Raw genomic sequence first — 14,336 nt, 5'->3', positions numbered from 1 at the left:
CTAGATGTCAGTAGTTTACGCGTCCTTCAAAACGCCAAGTTGTCTATTGGTTTTTGTCAGTGTTGTTTTTCCAAAATATCATGTAACACATAATTTTTCATCAAGACAATTATACGAAAGCATACTCGGAAGTACTTTTATTTGTAAAGCTTTTAATTTGAAAGTACACTAATCCGAGCGGAAGTCTTATTTTCTCCACCGGAAATGGTGCGTTTGATTGTCGTCCGTGTTTTGTTAGCTTGCTGGTTGTACGCACAACAAGGTACGTTGCTTCCCCGGGTCAGCTACATGTAGCAGCTTTGAACCGAACCTCGACCCTCGGAGTCCGGACGGGTTCTGCTCCTCGGTTCGCTCACCGGCTGCTCATGGCGGCAGAAACTCGGCCGCAGGCTCGAAAGCCGTGCCTGCTGAGCAAAATCGAGGGTTTTCAGGAGGTGGTGACCGCAGCGGTGATCATCCCTAAAGAGGACGGCGTCATCAGCGTGTCCGAGGACAGGTAGGCTGCAAAGCAACCTCACCTGAATCACTTTCAGGTGGGACGGGCTGAGCTCACGCGCCTCCAATGATTCATGCAGGAGCTGCCAGTCCAGGATTCCTTCATTCATTAATTAATTAATAAATAAATAAATGTCTGCCTTGTTTTACAATTCAATCTTTTTTTTTTCAGAGCTGCGAAACTTTCATGAGAATTGACACAACTCATTATCGTGTTTTATTATAAATATCAAAAGACAAGTTCGTCACATCATACTATTAAATAACTTTTAAATAGACATTTAGTATATTTACACGTTAAAACAAAGAAAGACCAAACTTTTGTTAAAAAAAATGGAAAATCTAATCTTTATGAGTTATTGTGGGAATAACTATTCAGGTAAATATTAAAATATTTGCATTGCTACTTTTTATCAAGCAGGTATTTGGTGTTTTTATCAAAACAATTACTTTTATGCCTTGTGACATAATAAGTTCATAAATCCACATTTGTGTTTTTTAACTTTGCAACTCAAAGTGTTGTAACAAATATTAGTTTTAATGGTCAGAGGAAGTGAAATCTTGAGGAGGTAAACAGGTTTGTGTTGCAGAACGTTTGTTTAATTTGCACAAACTTGTTTTCCTTGTTCCTGACCAAACCTGGGTTTAAACCAGCAACCCCAGCTCCCCCCGAGCTGCTGCGGCTCCTCTGATATTAATTTATTGCATAATCTAAATAACCAATATTTCATTTCAAACTCAAAATTAACAACTTTATTTTTTAACGTTCAACTGTGGCGTTAAAGACTAAACAAAGACTTTCCAATTAAAATAAAAGAGCCAGCTCCAGCATGACAAACTAAATAAAATGTAGCTTGTGTTATTTATGTTGTATTTAAATAAAAATATAATATGTAGCATGTTGTAAGGGTACTGTTAAGAACAGCAGCAAACTGTGGTCAGAACGCCACAAATACATATCTATCTATATTTATATATATATTTGGCCTGGCCAATAAAAAGGTCTCGTACTCTAAATATTTCGCTGAACCGCCTTTAGCTTTGATCACGGCGCACATTCGCTGTGGCAGCGTTTCCACAAGCTTCTGCCGTGTGACCACACGGTTGTTTAACAGATGAGAAGCTCTGCTTCAGTCGGGGTTAAACAAACTGTCGCCAGCTCAAACACAATCCCTCGTGCAGTAATTATGCAACGGGAGGCTCATACCTATTTGCTTAATTAAATCCAGGTGCTGACCTTTATCTAGGTCAGGCAGTTCGTACCAGAATCCTAAAGGACCATTTATACAAATAGTTCAATGAGGAACACTCGTAAATTTTCACACGTTTTTTTGTAGTTCATTTCCTTGGTGGCTTACAAGGGAGGAACAAAATGTGCGTGAGAAGCACTTACCGTATATTAAAGGTGAACAGGTCTATAATTTAGTTTAAGTTTTTAATTTAGACCAGAGTTGGAACAGTAATTTATGAGGTTCTGGTAAATTTGTCTCTCAAACTGGGCTCCCACAGCGATTGACATTTAGTACAGCGTGTAATGCAGGCGTCAGCTTCCTGCGTTTAGAACAGTATAGATTATTTTAAACCTTTTTTATTGTTGTTATAGTTTTTCTGAGCTCTGAGAACGTCGGCACGTAAAAGCGTTACGCAGATTTGGAGCAGCCGCTGCAAAAGCTCAGTTGCCGTTGAGTTTAAATTTAGAAAACGTGCAGAATGAATGATCGCGGTGTCAAAGTTAAAACTCTGCGTTCTAGCTAAGGTTTTAGAAAAAAAATGATAAATGGTCAAGTCGAGAAGTATTTGGATCCTTTTAACGTGTTATCTTACCATAAATCTGGTAAATTAACCTGCTTTAAATAAAGGCTGAATGAAAAAAGGACAGCAGATGAACGCAGAGTCCATTTAAAACTGGAGGAAACAACAACTCCAGTCAGTTTGGGAACAGACGGGAAGCCCATGAGTTACATGCTCACACTCTTTGTTTCACTTGAAGGATTTACTGCTGCTGTCTGGATGGTTTGTAAACATCAGCAATAAAGTTTCGTCTTCTCGCTGACACCATGGATCTTGATCTAGTCGTGAGATGAATGTTCTTGTCAAGGTTTTGGACATCGTTTCACCTTAAGAGATAAATCTTGGCAAAAGCTTGATTTAAATCACCACGTACTGTGAACTTGTGTTCATGAAGCGTCCTGGTTTTCTGTTGAAATATAACCTCATATCAACGCAGTGCAGGACTCCTTCCTCCCGGTGACCAGATCTGACGCTGAGCCACAACATTGACGGTGTCTGACGGAGCCCACAGTGCTACACCAAACGGACAAAAGAGGCAGGTTTTCAGACTGCCCAGCTGTCTGAGAGGTCCACTTGGTGCCTGCGGATGAGTCATGTAAACTGTAATAAAGTCGGAGCATGCAAGTGCACCCCAGACATACGGACAGTAGCAGCCAAATGTTCATTTTAACGTCCAGGAACAAGCTGATGTGAATCGTTACGTTTAGAAGAACCCACTACTGTTTAGGTGGTCCTCATATTTAAGAGCAAACTGCAGTCCAGGATGGCTGACCGTCACTTTTGTCATGGGTTATTAATTAATTACAAACACAAGCTCACAACAATTATTATTCTGCGCTAATTTCTTTGACAGTGAGGCCTAAATTAATTGGGCTCTGGGTTAGTTTCAACTTCCTGTGAGTCGGGGGTGTCCGTCCCTTGAGGGCCACTGTCCTGCATGTTTTATTCCCTGCTCCGACACACGATGGTTGATTTACCTCTTCGTGTTCTGCTCAAGTCTATTAATCTCCATTGATTCAAATCAGGTGTGTTGGAGCGGAGGAACTCCTGAAACATTCAGGATGGTGACCCGTGGAGGTGCTCGTGTGCAGCTGCTGGGTCTCGATGTTGACACGATCGTATGCAGGGCCCGTCTTTAACTCCTTTTATGAGCAGTGGGATGTTCATCTTCTTATATTCCCACCACCTCAAACTCGAAAAGGCTTTTGAGGCCTGATCAATAATCCAGGTAGAAAAATCTAATTTGAGTTAGCAACCGCTAGCTGCAGTAGCTCGTGGCTCGCGTCAGCTCTCGCTGCAGCAGTCCTCTGGATGCTTTGTTTTTGTTGAAGTGGTTCATCTTTCATCCAAAAGACTCGGACCTGAGAACGTGACTTAACTTTGTTGGGCTGTGAGAGCAGGTTAATGTCTTTTTTTTTTTTTTTTTTTAGTGGCAGTGAAATCTTTAGAGCCAGTTTCTCAGAAACCTTGAAACTGGTGTTGGTTTCCAGTAGAACTTGAACTCACAGCCTTGAGTAATGAGAGTATCCATCAATGTTTTACCCGGCCTTCCTTAGTAAAAACAAGTATTCATTCGTGCTGTGTTTTATTCCCAGAACTATTCGAGTATGGCTGAAGAGAGACAGTGGTCAGTACTGGCCCAGTGTGTACCACACCATGCCATGTAAGTTCCTGCCCGTTTGTCTGGTATGAATCACTGGTTTGTTCAAAGGACGTGAGTCATGAATTTGTGGGTATGAAAGTTTTTGTTCTTTGTGCGAGTTCGTCCATCACGATGGACGTAATGACCCCTCATTCTGACACAAGTTGTGCTCCTGACATCATTCATAGCTCCTGCAATAGTTTATTCCAACACCCTCTGCTCCTCTTAGACCTGCGGCGCTGCATGTTTGTGACCGTTCAGCCTTGATTTCCTTCGGTTGTGCAACCAAAGGAAATCCCATCTTGCAATCAGCAAGATCTGTCGCAAACAACAGCAGAGGCTGCACGTGTCAAACATCCCAGTTCGCTGCTGTTTAAACACATATTGAATACCAACACCTCAAATTTACTCAAAGAGAGAAAAACTAACAAAGAAGTAAAAATTACTGGAAAATTCAGTACATTTTAGGTAACATGCAATCATATTCAAAGGGAAATTGGAAATATTTGTGTTTCAAGATGGTTATGGATACTTTTCTTGATCTTTTTGTCTTGGGGAAACGTTTGGAGCCAATTTTAAATATTTATTTTCAGTTTCACTATCAGCTTTACCAAGATATTGCAAAATTTGACTTGTATCAAAAATACTTCAACTGCAAACATACATAATAATTAGATACAGAACCAGAATGTAAAAGTAGAAACCACATAGGACAAGCACCCACTAGTACCGGTAGGCTAACTACAGTACAATTTATACAGTACAAGTAGTCCCTCGTTTATTGTGGGGGTTACGTTCTGGACCCCGCCCCGCAATAAGTGAAAATCCGTGAAGTAGCGACATTATATTTATTATATATATATATATATGATAGATATTTGTATAGATAGATATAGCCTTTCATATTGGCGGGTGATAAAAGTACAAATATTATTTAGTTTTTACTTTAATTTGTTGATCGAGTGTTTGAAAAGGTTTTCAATTCAACTTTGTGGTTTGCTTTGAAATCCTACGACAATCCAAAGTAGCTGCTGTAAAAATGAACGTGTCTCATGATAATAAATAAAGTTTTGTCTGATATTGCAACTGACGTAAAAAAAAAAAAAAAAAAACACTGCAACAAGTTTGATGTAATTATATTATTGCGTCTTCTAATATGTATTCTTATTATTACTTATTTCAGGTGCTGTTAGTTGTATAATACGTCTTTTGTATTGAATTTATTTTACACTTTAGTCGAACTAGATTTGTTGTAAAATAGAGTTCAGAGCTAAAAAAAAGCTGATATTTGCTTTCCTGTCAAAAGGCCGTCATCAATAATTTACCTCACAGGTGTTTTTAGTTTTCCCATCAAGATTTTTTCATTTTTTTTACCAGAAACATGGCTCATTCTTATTTGTTCGTGTGTTTGTCCAGCGTCCTGTTGCTGCATGTCCTTTAACCCAGAGACCCGGAGACTTTCCGTGGGGACGGACACTGGAAGTATATGTGTAAGCCTTTCTTTCTGAATCCACCGCTGACGCAGATGAAGGTTTGAATATTTAAAACTCACTTCAGGTTCTCGTTAGTAAACTGACATAAAAAAACGTGCAAGACGTTCGACAACTTCTCATCTGGTGGCTCACAACTTGTTTTCTGTTTGACGCAGGCTTTTGTCTAAAAACGACACCTCCTTACTTAATGTCTAAATAAGTGCCTGGATGATTTAAATACAACGTTCAGCACTGGGTGTGCACTCGGCTAAAGACGTGAAAGAAGTTGGACTGTTTTAATTCATGTTCGTGCATAAACCCCCCGAGTCTGTTAAAGGCTGACGTTACTGAAGTGAAGAGTTGTAGTTTTAATTAAATCGCATGTAATTGAGCGTATTTTGGAATACGCCGCTCTAGCATCATTATCCATGTTCTTTGCTGCAGGGGTCGGCATCCGGTGCAACGAGGTCAAAGTTTTTGAACTTTTAACAAAGTTTGGATGCTTTATTTAACAATGTTCCGCTCTAAATAATGAAATAAAACAGTCTAATTTAAAGAGAACGGTGTGTGATCATAGAATGGGTCCTTTATTTTTTCTACTAGTGCCTCTCTCGGGTCAGAATGTTTCAATTTAAACCCTCTTTTATCGCTTCTAAAGGTCCACACCAACAAAAGAACTGTTGTGTCACATTCAAAGGATGAATTAGACAAACCAGACCAGATTAGTTATCCTGTTTAATTATTAACCAACAACTTTGGGCTGTAGCAGAGGCCGTGAGTCTGCGGTCCGCACGCCGAGTTTGTTCAGATTCGGCTTTTTGTTGTTGCCGTTCGACCCTCACTGACAGAAATATTTGTTCTGGGACGAGAGAACCCGACAGAAGCACAGACTGTTGCGTAACGTGTGCCTTTAGACCTTTAATCCTACAGTTATTAAAACATTTAAAGTTCCCACTAACTTTGGAGAAACAAGCGCAGAGAAAACGGTTGCGTTCCTCTAAACTAAAGTATTTTTGATGACGCAGTATTTTCTTGTCGCACGCATGCCGGCAGCATTTCACGTCGGTCTGAACGTTTTGCTGTTTCCTGTTTCAGGAGTTCGTTCTGTCAGAAGACTACAACAAGATGACCCCGGCACTCACCTACCAGGGTGAGACAGGAAGTGCTTTTTCATTTTTTTTACCCTTTTTTAAAATTTGTGGAAGTGGACCAAAAAGGATGACTAAGTTGTTTCAATTTTAGAACAAGTTAACTTCCTTAGTTTCTTCTAGTTCAGTTTTCTATCAACACAACAGCTGACATTAGATTGAGCTTCTTCCAGTTTGTGGCCTTTTACTTATTAATTGTGTGAAAGTTTCTAAATCATTCTCACTATTCACATCCATTTTTTCTGCAGTGTGGCGCGTGACTCAGTCCACAGTTTTTGTTATTTCAGCAATTCAATTCAACTCAGTCCATTTATAAAGTGATAATTCACAGCAAAGTTGTCTCAGGGCACTTCACAGAAACATTCACATACGGTACATGGAAAAGCCAATTACCGTGTTTTCTGCTGTACATGTCGAAACAGTCCAAAATGTCAAATAAAGTGGAAAAACATCAATAAGTTGCTTCCTTCGCTGTATACGTCGCATCTATTACGCTTCACCGCTGACCACTCGGAAACGTTGTCAGAAATTGATTGGCTTCCAAATGGCGGCTGCGGGAGTTATCTTGTTAAATTTAATAAGAATTTAACGAGATAACCACCTAAAAACAATTATTTGTTTGCTCGACATTATAGTAAAGTTGTGTCTCAGTTGAACTTTTCCTCAATAAATGCACTTTAATGGTCAAATCGGCTTCATTTCACCTGGGCGGCGCGACGAAATGCAGCTGATCTGACGTTTGCTCCAGGAGTTCTGGAGCGAGACGAAGGGGGCTTAGTATGGCAAGCCAACTGTCTCATTAATAGCCACTTTTACTTATTAATGAGACACTTGACTTGCCATAATGGTCGAGGATCCTGTAGCAGCTGAAAATGGCAGTGTTCAATATTTTCCAAGTCAGAATGAATGAAATCGTCAGCTCTCAGACAGAAATTGAGTTATAAATATGGGGAAAACATAAATAGGTCGCTTCGCTGTAGAAGCCACAGGACTTGTAAATTTATGCAAAACGGTGCGACTTATACCGCGAAAAATACGGTAGTAAGTTCTCCATCTAATTGATATATGAAAACGTTCGTCTCGTTCAGGACATTCCTGCTGTGACTTGTGGTATTTGTGCAATTTTTACTTTGAGTTATTTAGCTTTGTCAGCCATGTGGACTGTAGTGGATTGACGAGGACATCCTTAGGTTGCTGGTTCGAATGCGGCTCGAAGGAGGTCGTTTTGTTTTGGTCTAAGCTCCTTTCTCTTCGGAACAAAAACAAAAGGAACTATTACTTATCCTCTACGAAATCGAGTCATTTCATATAAAACGTATAAAGCGTAAAAGCTTGGGGGACGATTCTGAAACGTAACTTCATCGTGGACTGTGTTTTTCTTCGGCACTCGACACTCGTTTTCTACATTCACCTTATCATCCAGCTGTTTTTGCTATTTTATTTTAATTTGTAACAAATGAATCTGTATGCCTCTTTTATGATTGTGCGTTGTTGTCATCACTCTTTGTTGAAATCAGGTCTCTCTTGTAAAAGAGTCCTGGAGGCTCGACGGGATTAACTTGTCTAAAAAGGGTTGAATTAATGTTTTTTCCATTGAAAATGAACGGAGCTCTCCACGTCCTTCAAACCCTGTTTCCTCTTTACAACCTTTTACTACTCGTTTCAGCTTTTGTTCTGGTTCAGCTTATTTGTGCTTATTTCAACTCCCTTTAGCTCCTTTCAGCTATTTTCAGCTCATTTTATCGTCTTTCGGCTAATTTAGTTTTTATGCTTTTTAAGCTACTTTTTGTGCATTTTTCTAATTTTAGCATTTTTTTCTGCTTTATTTTGGTGCTCGCAATTCTTTCTAATAATTTCAACTACCAGTATATACTCTTCAGCCTCTTTCTGCTACCTTCGGCTTTTTTTTATTTCTTTTCCAGCTACTTCTTTTTTTTCCTGCTTGTTTCAGTTTGTTTTTGCTAATTTCAGATGTTTTGTCGTCTATTCAGCCTCTCTCTGCCTATTTCAGCGTAATATCTGCTACATTTCCATTTCTGCTCTGTTCGGCTTGTTGTACCCATTTCTGCTGTTATTTTCCTGATTTCAGCAAATGTCAGCTGTTCAAGTTTTTAGCGATGAAACCTTTTCAGCAGCTTTCAGCAAAAGTCTTTCAACAATAAGCATTCACACTGAATGTTTGCAGGAAGTGCAGTTTCTGTACTTGTTGTTTTTGATGTTTTATAGATATTAACATGAGTGCAGTCTGTTTGCTCAGATCTAGTGGAGCAGCAGGAACTTGCTGCTTCATAATGAGAATATATTTGTGTGTGTTTTGCTTGTGAGCAGCCCACCAGGGCAGGGTGACGGTGGTGCTGTTCGTGTTGGAGATGGAGTGGCTGCTGAGCACCGGCCAGGACAAGAACTTCACCTGGCACTGTTCGGAGAGCGGTCAGCAGCTGGGGACGCATCACACCGCAGCCTGGGTTTCAGGACTGCAGTATCCTTTAATGCTCTGCCCTCTGGATTTGCAGGTTTTCTCACCCTCGGTCTTCTCTGTGAACATTAAAGCAAACAGAAAATGTGAATGAGCATCAAGTGATGTGCCATCTTGTGTGTTTTCAAGTAAAAAAAAAAATCTCATACATGCTTGCTCTACTTTAGGAGCAGAGCAGGTTAAGAAAGGGCAGTTGAGATGAGCTTTGAGTGAGTTTGCTCTAATGGGAAGAACCAACAATAGCAATCGGTCATGCTGCTGTCAAGGAGACGGTTTGAGTGGGTTTCTGTAATGGGTAGATGAAAGGCTGTTAGTGCTCCGCAGCTACGCTGATCCATACCAACGAGGAGCCTGTCGTCAGAGTGGTGAGAGCCTGTTGGCCTCGGTGTGATAACAGGACAGGATGATTTCTGTGCAGGGACTGCAGATGTGATCTCTTCCTGTACAGATGTTGTCTTCGTGGAGCAAAGGGGGAATTGGAAATGCTCTCCGTCCATTTCTGCATGCAGGTTTTGAGCATGGTAACTTGAAAAATAAGTGAGGTACCAACTTCCATTTTGGTGTGTGGCTGCATCTAATCAAAAGAAAGGTCACTTTCAAAATTTGGGATGCCACTTCCAAATCCAAGATGGTCACCGCCATATATATGTAAACCGACCACTAAATATTTGAAGAAACTATGCTTTTGAGTTTTTGTATTGCTTAATAGTATAGTTTTCTCAAATGATTAGGGTGGTCTCAGGGGTGGCTAAAGCCAGTGGGTGGACACCACTGGCCACCCACTGGCTCTGCCACTGGATCTATTAAAGGGTAAAATTGCTCCCTTCACTCATTAGCATCTGTCACACTGTACCGCCTTGGACAAACAAAAAATATATCTCTGTTCTTCTTCACAGTGTAACTCCTACTTACTTGATTATCTTGCACCAAAAGCATAACTATTTGTTTTTATTCTCTGTTCAGTTTCAGTCCAGAAAGACACTCGTCTCAAACTACAAACATTCACTATTCAAATCCCTCAGTTACGCGAGACATTGGTGTACCTCTTGTTTTCTGACATGGATAAAAACAATAAATTTTTATTCTGCTTTGCTTGCTGCTGTTTGAACAAGACTTTGGTGACTTATACATTTAAAAAAAAGTCACGTGGAACAAAGGTCAGAAAACAGACTTTTTGAAAATTTGGTTGATTTAAATCTGTTCTAGAACTTGTCATCCCAGAGCTGAGGGTGAAAGATTCTTTTATTTGGAATTTAAAAAACTAGTAAGTTTTCATGTCAATCAATTAATTGGGTAAAATAGATCAAGATTGCTTTAGAAGATGTGATCCAAGTCTGTAAAAACTAATCCAAATTAACGCCTAGCATTCCTGGACAGAACACCAATCGCTCGATGCCTTTATTCTACACCTCGAGCCTTAGCTTAAATCTAAGTTGACCAACTTTTGTGTTTTCTAATGTGGCAGTTTCTTGAATAGGGTCCATTGATTTCTCTCTGAGAGGTTAATTAAAATCCATCCATTGGTTCATGAGGTATTTTGCAGATATGACAAACACATAAAAAACAATGTTTCTCCAAAAAACAACATGGTCACTGCTGCTGTAATATTTTTTAGCTTTACGATTTTAGTTTTGAATTTTTTTTCAGTAGAAAGTTTCATATTTAACATGTAACATTCTACTAAATGTAAATTACTGAAAGACTAAATGGAAATTTGTATTAATTTCATTGTACTTGCGCATAATGACAATAAAGGCATTCTGATTCTGATTTATATAGCACTTTTAAAAACAACACAGTGGCCAAACCGCTGGACACTAACACATAAAAGCATTAAAAAAAAACTATAAAATCAAGTGAAACCGTAAAAGTAATGAACTGTTAAAATCATCAAAACAGCAAATGTTAAAGACAATCAAAATAAATAAATTAAGAACCGCAATCATTTCAATCCGAGTTAAAAGCCAAAGAGAAAAAAAGTGTTTTCAGAAAAGATTTAAAAACAGGAAGTGAATTAGCTTTTGTGACATGCAAAGGCATGCACTTTGTTTATATTCTAGAAAGTAACACCATGTTTCCAGAGAATATATCCCAGAGGGCGTAAATAAAAGGAAAACAGAAGGGGGGCAAGTATAGCTCCCTGAGGTACTCCACATATGAGAGGTGCTAATCAACAGCTCCAACATGCACACAAGCTTTATAACAGCTTGGCTGTTTACTGAAGCTGGTGTTTACTGAGGAGTTGTGATTCAGAACTTGGGATGAATGTTCATGGATATATGTAAACAAATGTTGTTTACAAGCTCTTTGAAAAGTGTTGTCATTGTTTTTAAGAAAGTGAATGAATGCATCAAGACAGCATGGCTCTGTCTTTTTGGACCTTAACTTTAAACCAGGTTTGATGTAGAGACCAGACATGCCTTTGTAGGGGACCAGTCTGGTCAGGTGACCATCCTGAAGCTGGAGCAGGACAGCTGCAGTCTGGTCACTACCTTCAAAGGACACACCGGTACATCTGACAAACACCGCACGCACGCACGCACGCACGCACGCACGCACGCACGCACGCACTGGGTCTTTGAATGGACAAAATGTTTTTCTTTCCCAGTTTCTGTCTGCTTCAGTGTAAGTCTTTGCATCTTGGTTAATAAAGAAGTAAAAATTACTTTGGCCTAATTTCAAGACAAACTGGAACACCAACTTTAAAGTGATAGCTCAAATTTTTTTTAGTTATAGATTATTCTTGTAAAAAGGTTTTACGAACAGTTGTCATGTTTTATTCCAGATTTTTAATCAAAATACGAAACCGTTGCGACCGTGACCGTGAGAGCTCCGCCTTCAACTAGGATGCAACATTATAGAAATCCAACAAACGCTGAAGACTCTGCGATTACATCATTTTACTTTCAGTTTTACTATCCAGAAAACTTCCGTAACAAGAAGTGCCTTCTCTTTTCTAAACATCAAGTACAACATCGTACGTATGGTGTCCTTTTTTTACAGTCACCAACAACTCCCTGAACAGAAATGACAACCCAACATTAAACATCATGCGAACATATAACCTGAAAAACTCCACCCATTTCTGGCCCAAGACTACCCAGCATGCTTTGTGGCTCACTCAGTCTGGCATTCAAGCACTGTGCAATTTCAATAATCCAGATTGAAATTAAACCCTGAACTTAAGTGTTTCTGTAAATGTTCTATGTAAACCTAAATATGATATTTAGACTTCATTTTTTTAGAGCAACTACAATTTTTAATGTGGCATTTTGAATTTACAAGTTGCAACTGAATGCATCCTAAATTTTCACGTGGTCAAAAACTGTCTGCAGAGCCTTCCCGAAGGCTCAGAGTCCCCGTTCTGTCCCACCCGGTCTACATCAACACTGTGAATGATTATGTTCCCGTCAGTTATTAAACAAAACATCCTGCAGAGACGTTGACTGAGCTCGGCCTTCTCTCCTGTCAGTGAAGTCCTAACCAATGAAAAAGAAACTTTGAAACGCGTTTCTGCCTGGAGACGTAAATTAGAAATAATCTGCTAGGATAACTATATTTTCATGAATTAAAAAGGTTCTTGCTGAACTACAAAAGTAGTTTACAGAAAATAAGAGAAATTAGCAAAAATTAAGAAAAACTACGTTGAAAATACAGTAGTTCCTTGTTTATCGTGAGGGATCCGTACCCTGAAGACCCATGATAAGTGAAAAACCATGAAGTAGGAATAGTAGTACAAGTAGTAGTAGTTTATTTTATTATTTATGTATATAAAGAATTTTAAACCCTTCCCACATTCTTGCGATATTCTAAACAATGTTTCTAGACACTCTAAAAGAGCAGAGTGTGTCATGAATTCAGCTCCTGTCTGCTCTTTGCCACCTGCAAGCACTTTTGGCCACGCCCACTTCCCCGTTCTGCACGGTGAACAGCTGATCAGCTGCAGCAGGAAGTTTATCCTGCATTATGGGCCGCACAAAGGTGCAGGAGGTGCTAAATAATTAAAAATAATTAATTTTAAATAAAAATTCCATGCCGATCGTATCAGCCAGTTGTGTGTCATGTCCAATCTTATTTTGAAAATCCGCGATAGAGCGAGTCAGCGATAAATGAACCTCGAAGTAGCGAGGGACTACTGTACATATTTTATTCAATATAAATTGTAAGTTAAAAATTAAATGTAAACTTTCTTAGGCCTTCTCTGAAGGTGTAGAATGCCCTGAGGGTTCCCTTCTGATACAATGTATATTTTGAAACTGGATAGAAAGTGTTTTATAATATCCTGAAACCTTCAGATAAGACTTAATACTCCTCTGTGCAGTCTGACATAATCGCTGTTAATTACAGTAACTTGGTTAAACTGTTTTATCTAGCCAAAGTTTCTATGACCTCATTTTCTCTGGTGATTTCTGTGCTTGAGATTTTCATTTTTAGGCTTTTATTTTGTGTTTGTGTCTTTTTCTCATATATTGTGCTTCTCTGCAGGTAGCGTGACAGCGCTGTGTTGGGATCCGGTCCAGAGGGTTCTGTTCTCGGGCAGCTCGGACCACTCCATCATCATGTGGGACATCGGAGGGCGCAAAGGCACCGCCATTGAACTGCAGGGACACAAGTAGGAAACGCACAGTTTCATCTGAATGGACAAACGAGAAATGAATAAATCCTTGCTGGTTTGGGGTTTAGCGTTTGTAGCTCTGCTGTTTATGAAGACCGCACTAGATGCAAGTCGTTGTTGGATTGGGGCATCACTAACAAACGTCTCCGTATAGATTCATCTCCGAGATTATGTTGTTTTTTATTTGTGTGCTTGTGTACGTCAACAGTGAGAAAGTCCAGGGCTTGTGTTACGCCTCACACACTCGCCAGCTCATCTCCTGCAGCTCGGATGGAAGCATCGTCATCTGGAACATGGATGTAACTCGACAAGAGGTGATTAGCAGCACACTGATTCAAGTTCAAGATTATTTATTATCCCTGAGGGGCAATTAGTTTCACAGTCAGTAGACACATAAACATCCAGACTAGACAAGACATTAAAATAACAGAAGTCATCAGTGTTTGTTGAGAAGCCTGATCTCTACAGTTGTTCAGTCTGTTCGTTCCACATCTGAACAGCAGATACCTGCGTCCAGATGGAAGACACCTGAACTCACCATGGATGATCAGGATCTGCCAGAATCAGCATGGCCTTGTTCACTGACCTCGCCTTGTGTAGGTCAGTGATGTTCTGTAGGTCGGTGAGGTTCAGTAGGTCGGTGAGGTTCAGTAGGTCGGTGAGGTTCAGTAGGTCGGTGAGGTTCTGTAGGTCGGTG

General features: G+C 39.7%; 1 protein-coding gene across 1 annotated transcript in view; it reads left to right on the top strand.

Annotated features, from left to right (window-relative positions):
- Positions 1–243: 243 nt before the first annotated feature.
- The window catches only part of LOC119419771 (WD repeat and FYVE domain-containing protein 2), a 64,143-nt gene continuing 50,050 nt past the window's right edge, over positions 244–14,336 (top strand). The window contains exons 1-8 of the mRNA XM_037687153.1: positions 244–496; positions 3,882–3,949; positions 5,345–5,418; positions 6,496–6,550; positions 8,877–9,027; positions 11,421–11,533; positions 13,510–13,636; positions 13,848–13,953. Coding sequence (XP_037543081.1) covers positions 366–496; positions 3,882–3,949; positions 5,345–5,418; positions 6,496–6,550; positions 8,877–9,027; positions 11,421–11,533; positions 13,510–13,636; positions 13,848–13,953 — 825 coding nt within the window. The 5' untranslated portion in view covers positions 244–365. The remainder of the gene's footprint in view (positions 497–3,881; positions 3,950–5,344; positions 5,419–6,495; positions 6,551–8,876; positions 9,028–11,420; positions 11,534–13,509; positions 13,637–13,847; positions 13,954–14,336) is intronic.

This window comes from Nematolebias whitei, chromosome 13 (genome assembly GCF_014905685.2).
Source record: "Nematolebias whitei isolate Nwh7 chromosome 13, NemWhi1, whole genome shotgun sequence".
NCBI lineage: Eukaryota > Metazoa > Chordata > Actinopteri > Cyprinodontiformes > Rivulidae > Nematolebias > Nematolebias whitei.
The sequence above is the reverse complement of the archived record's forward strand: the minus strand, read 5'-3'. Positions and strand labels throughout refer to the sequence as shown.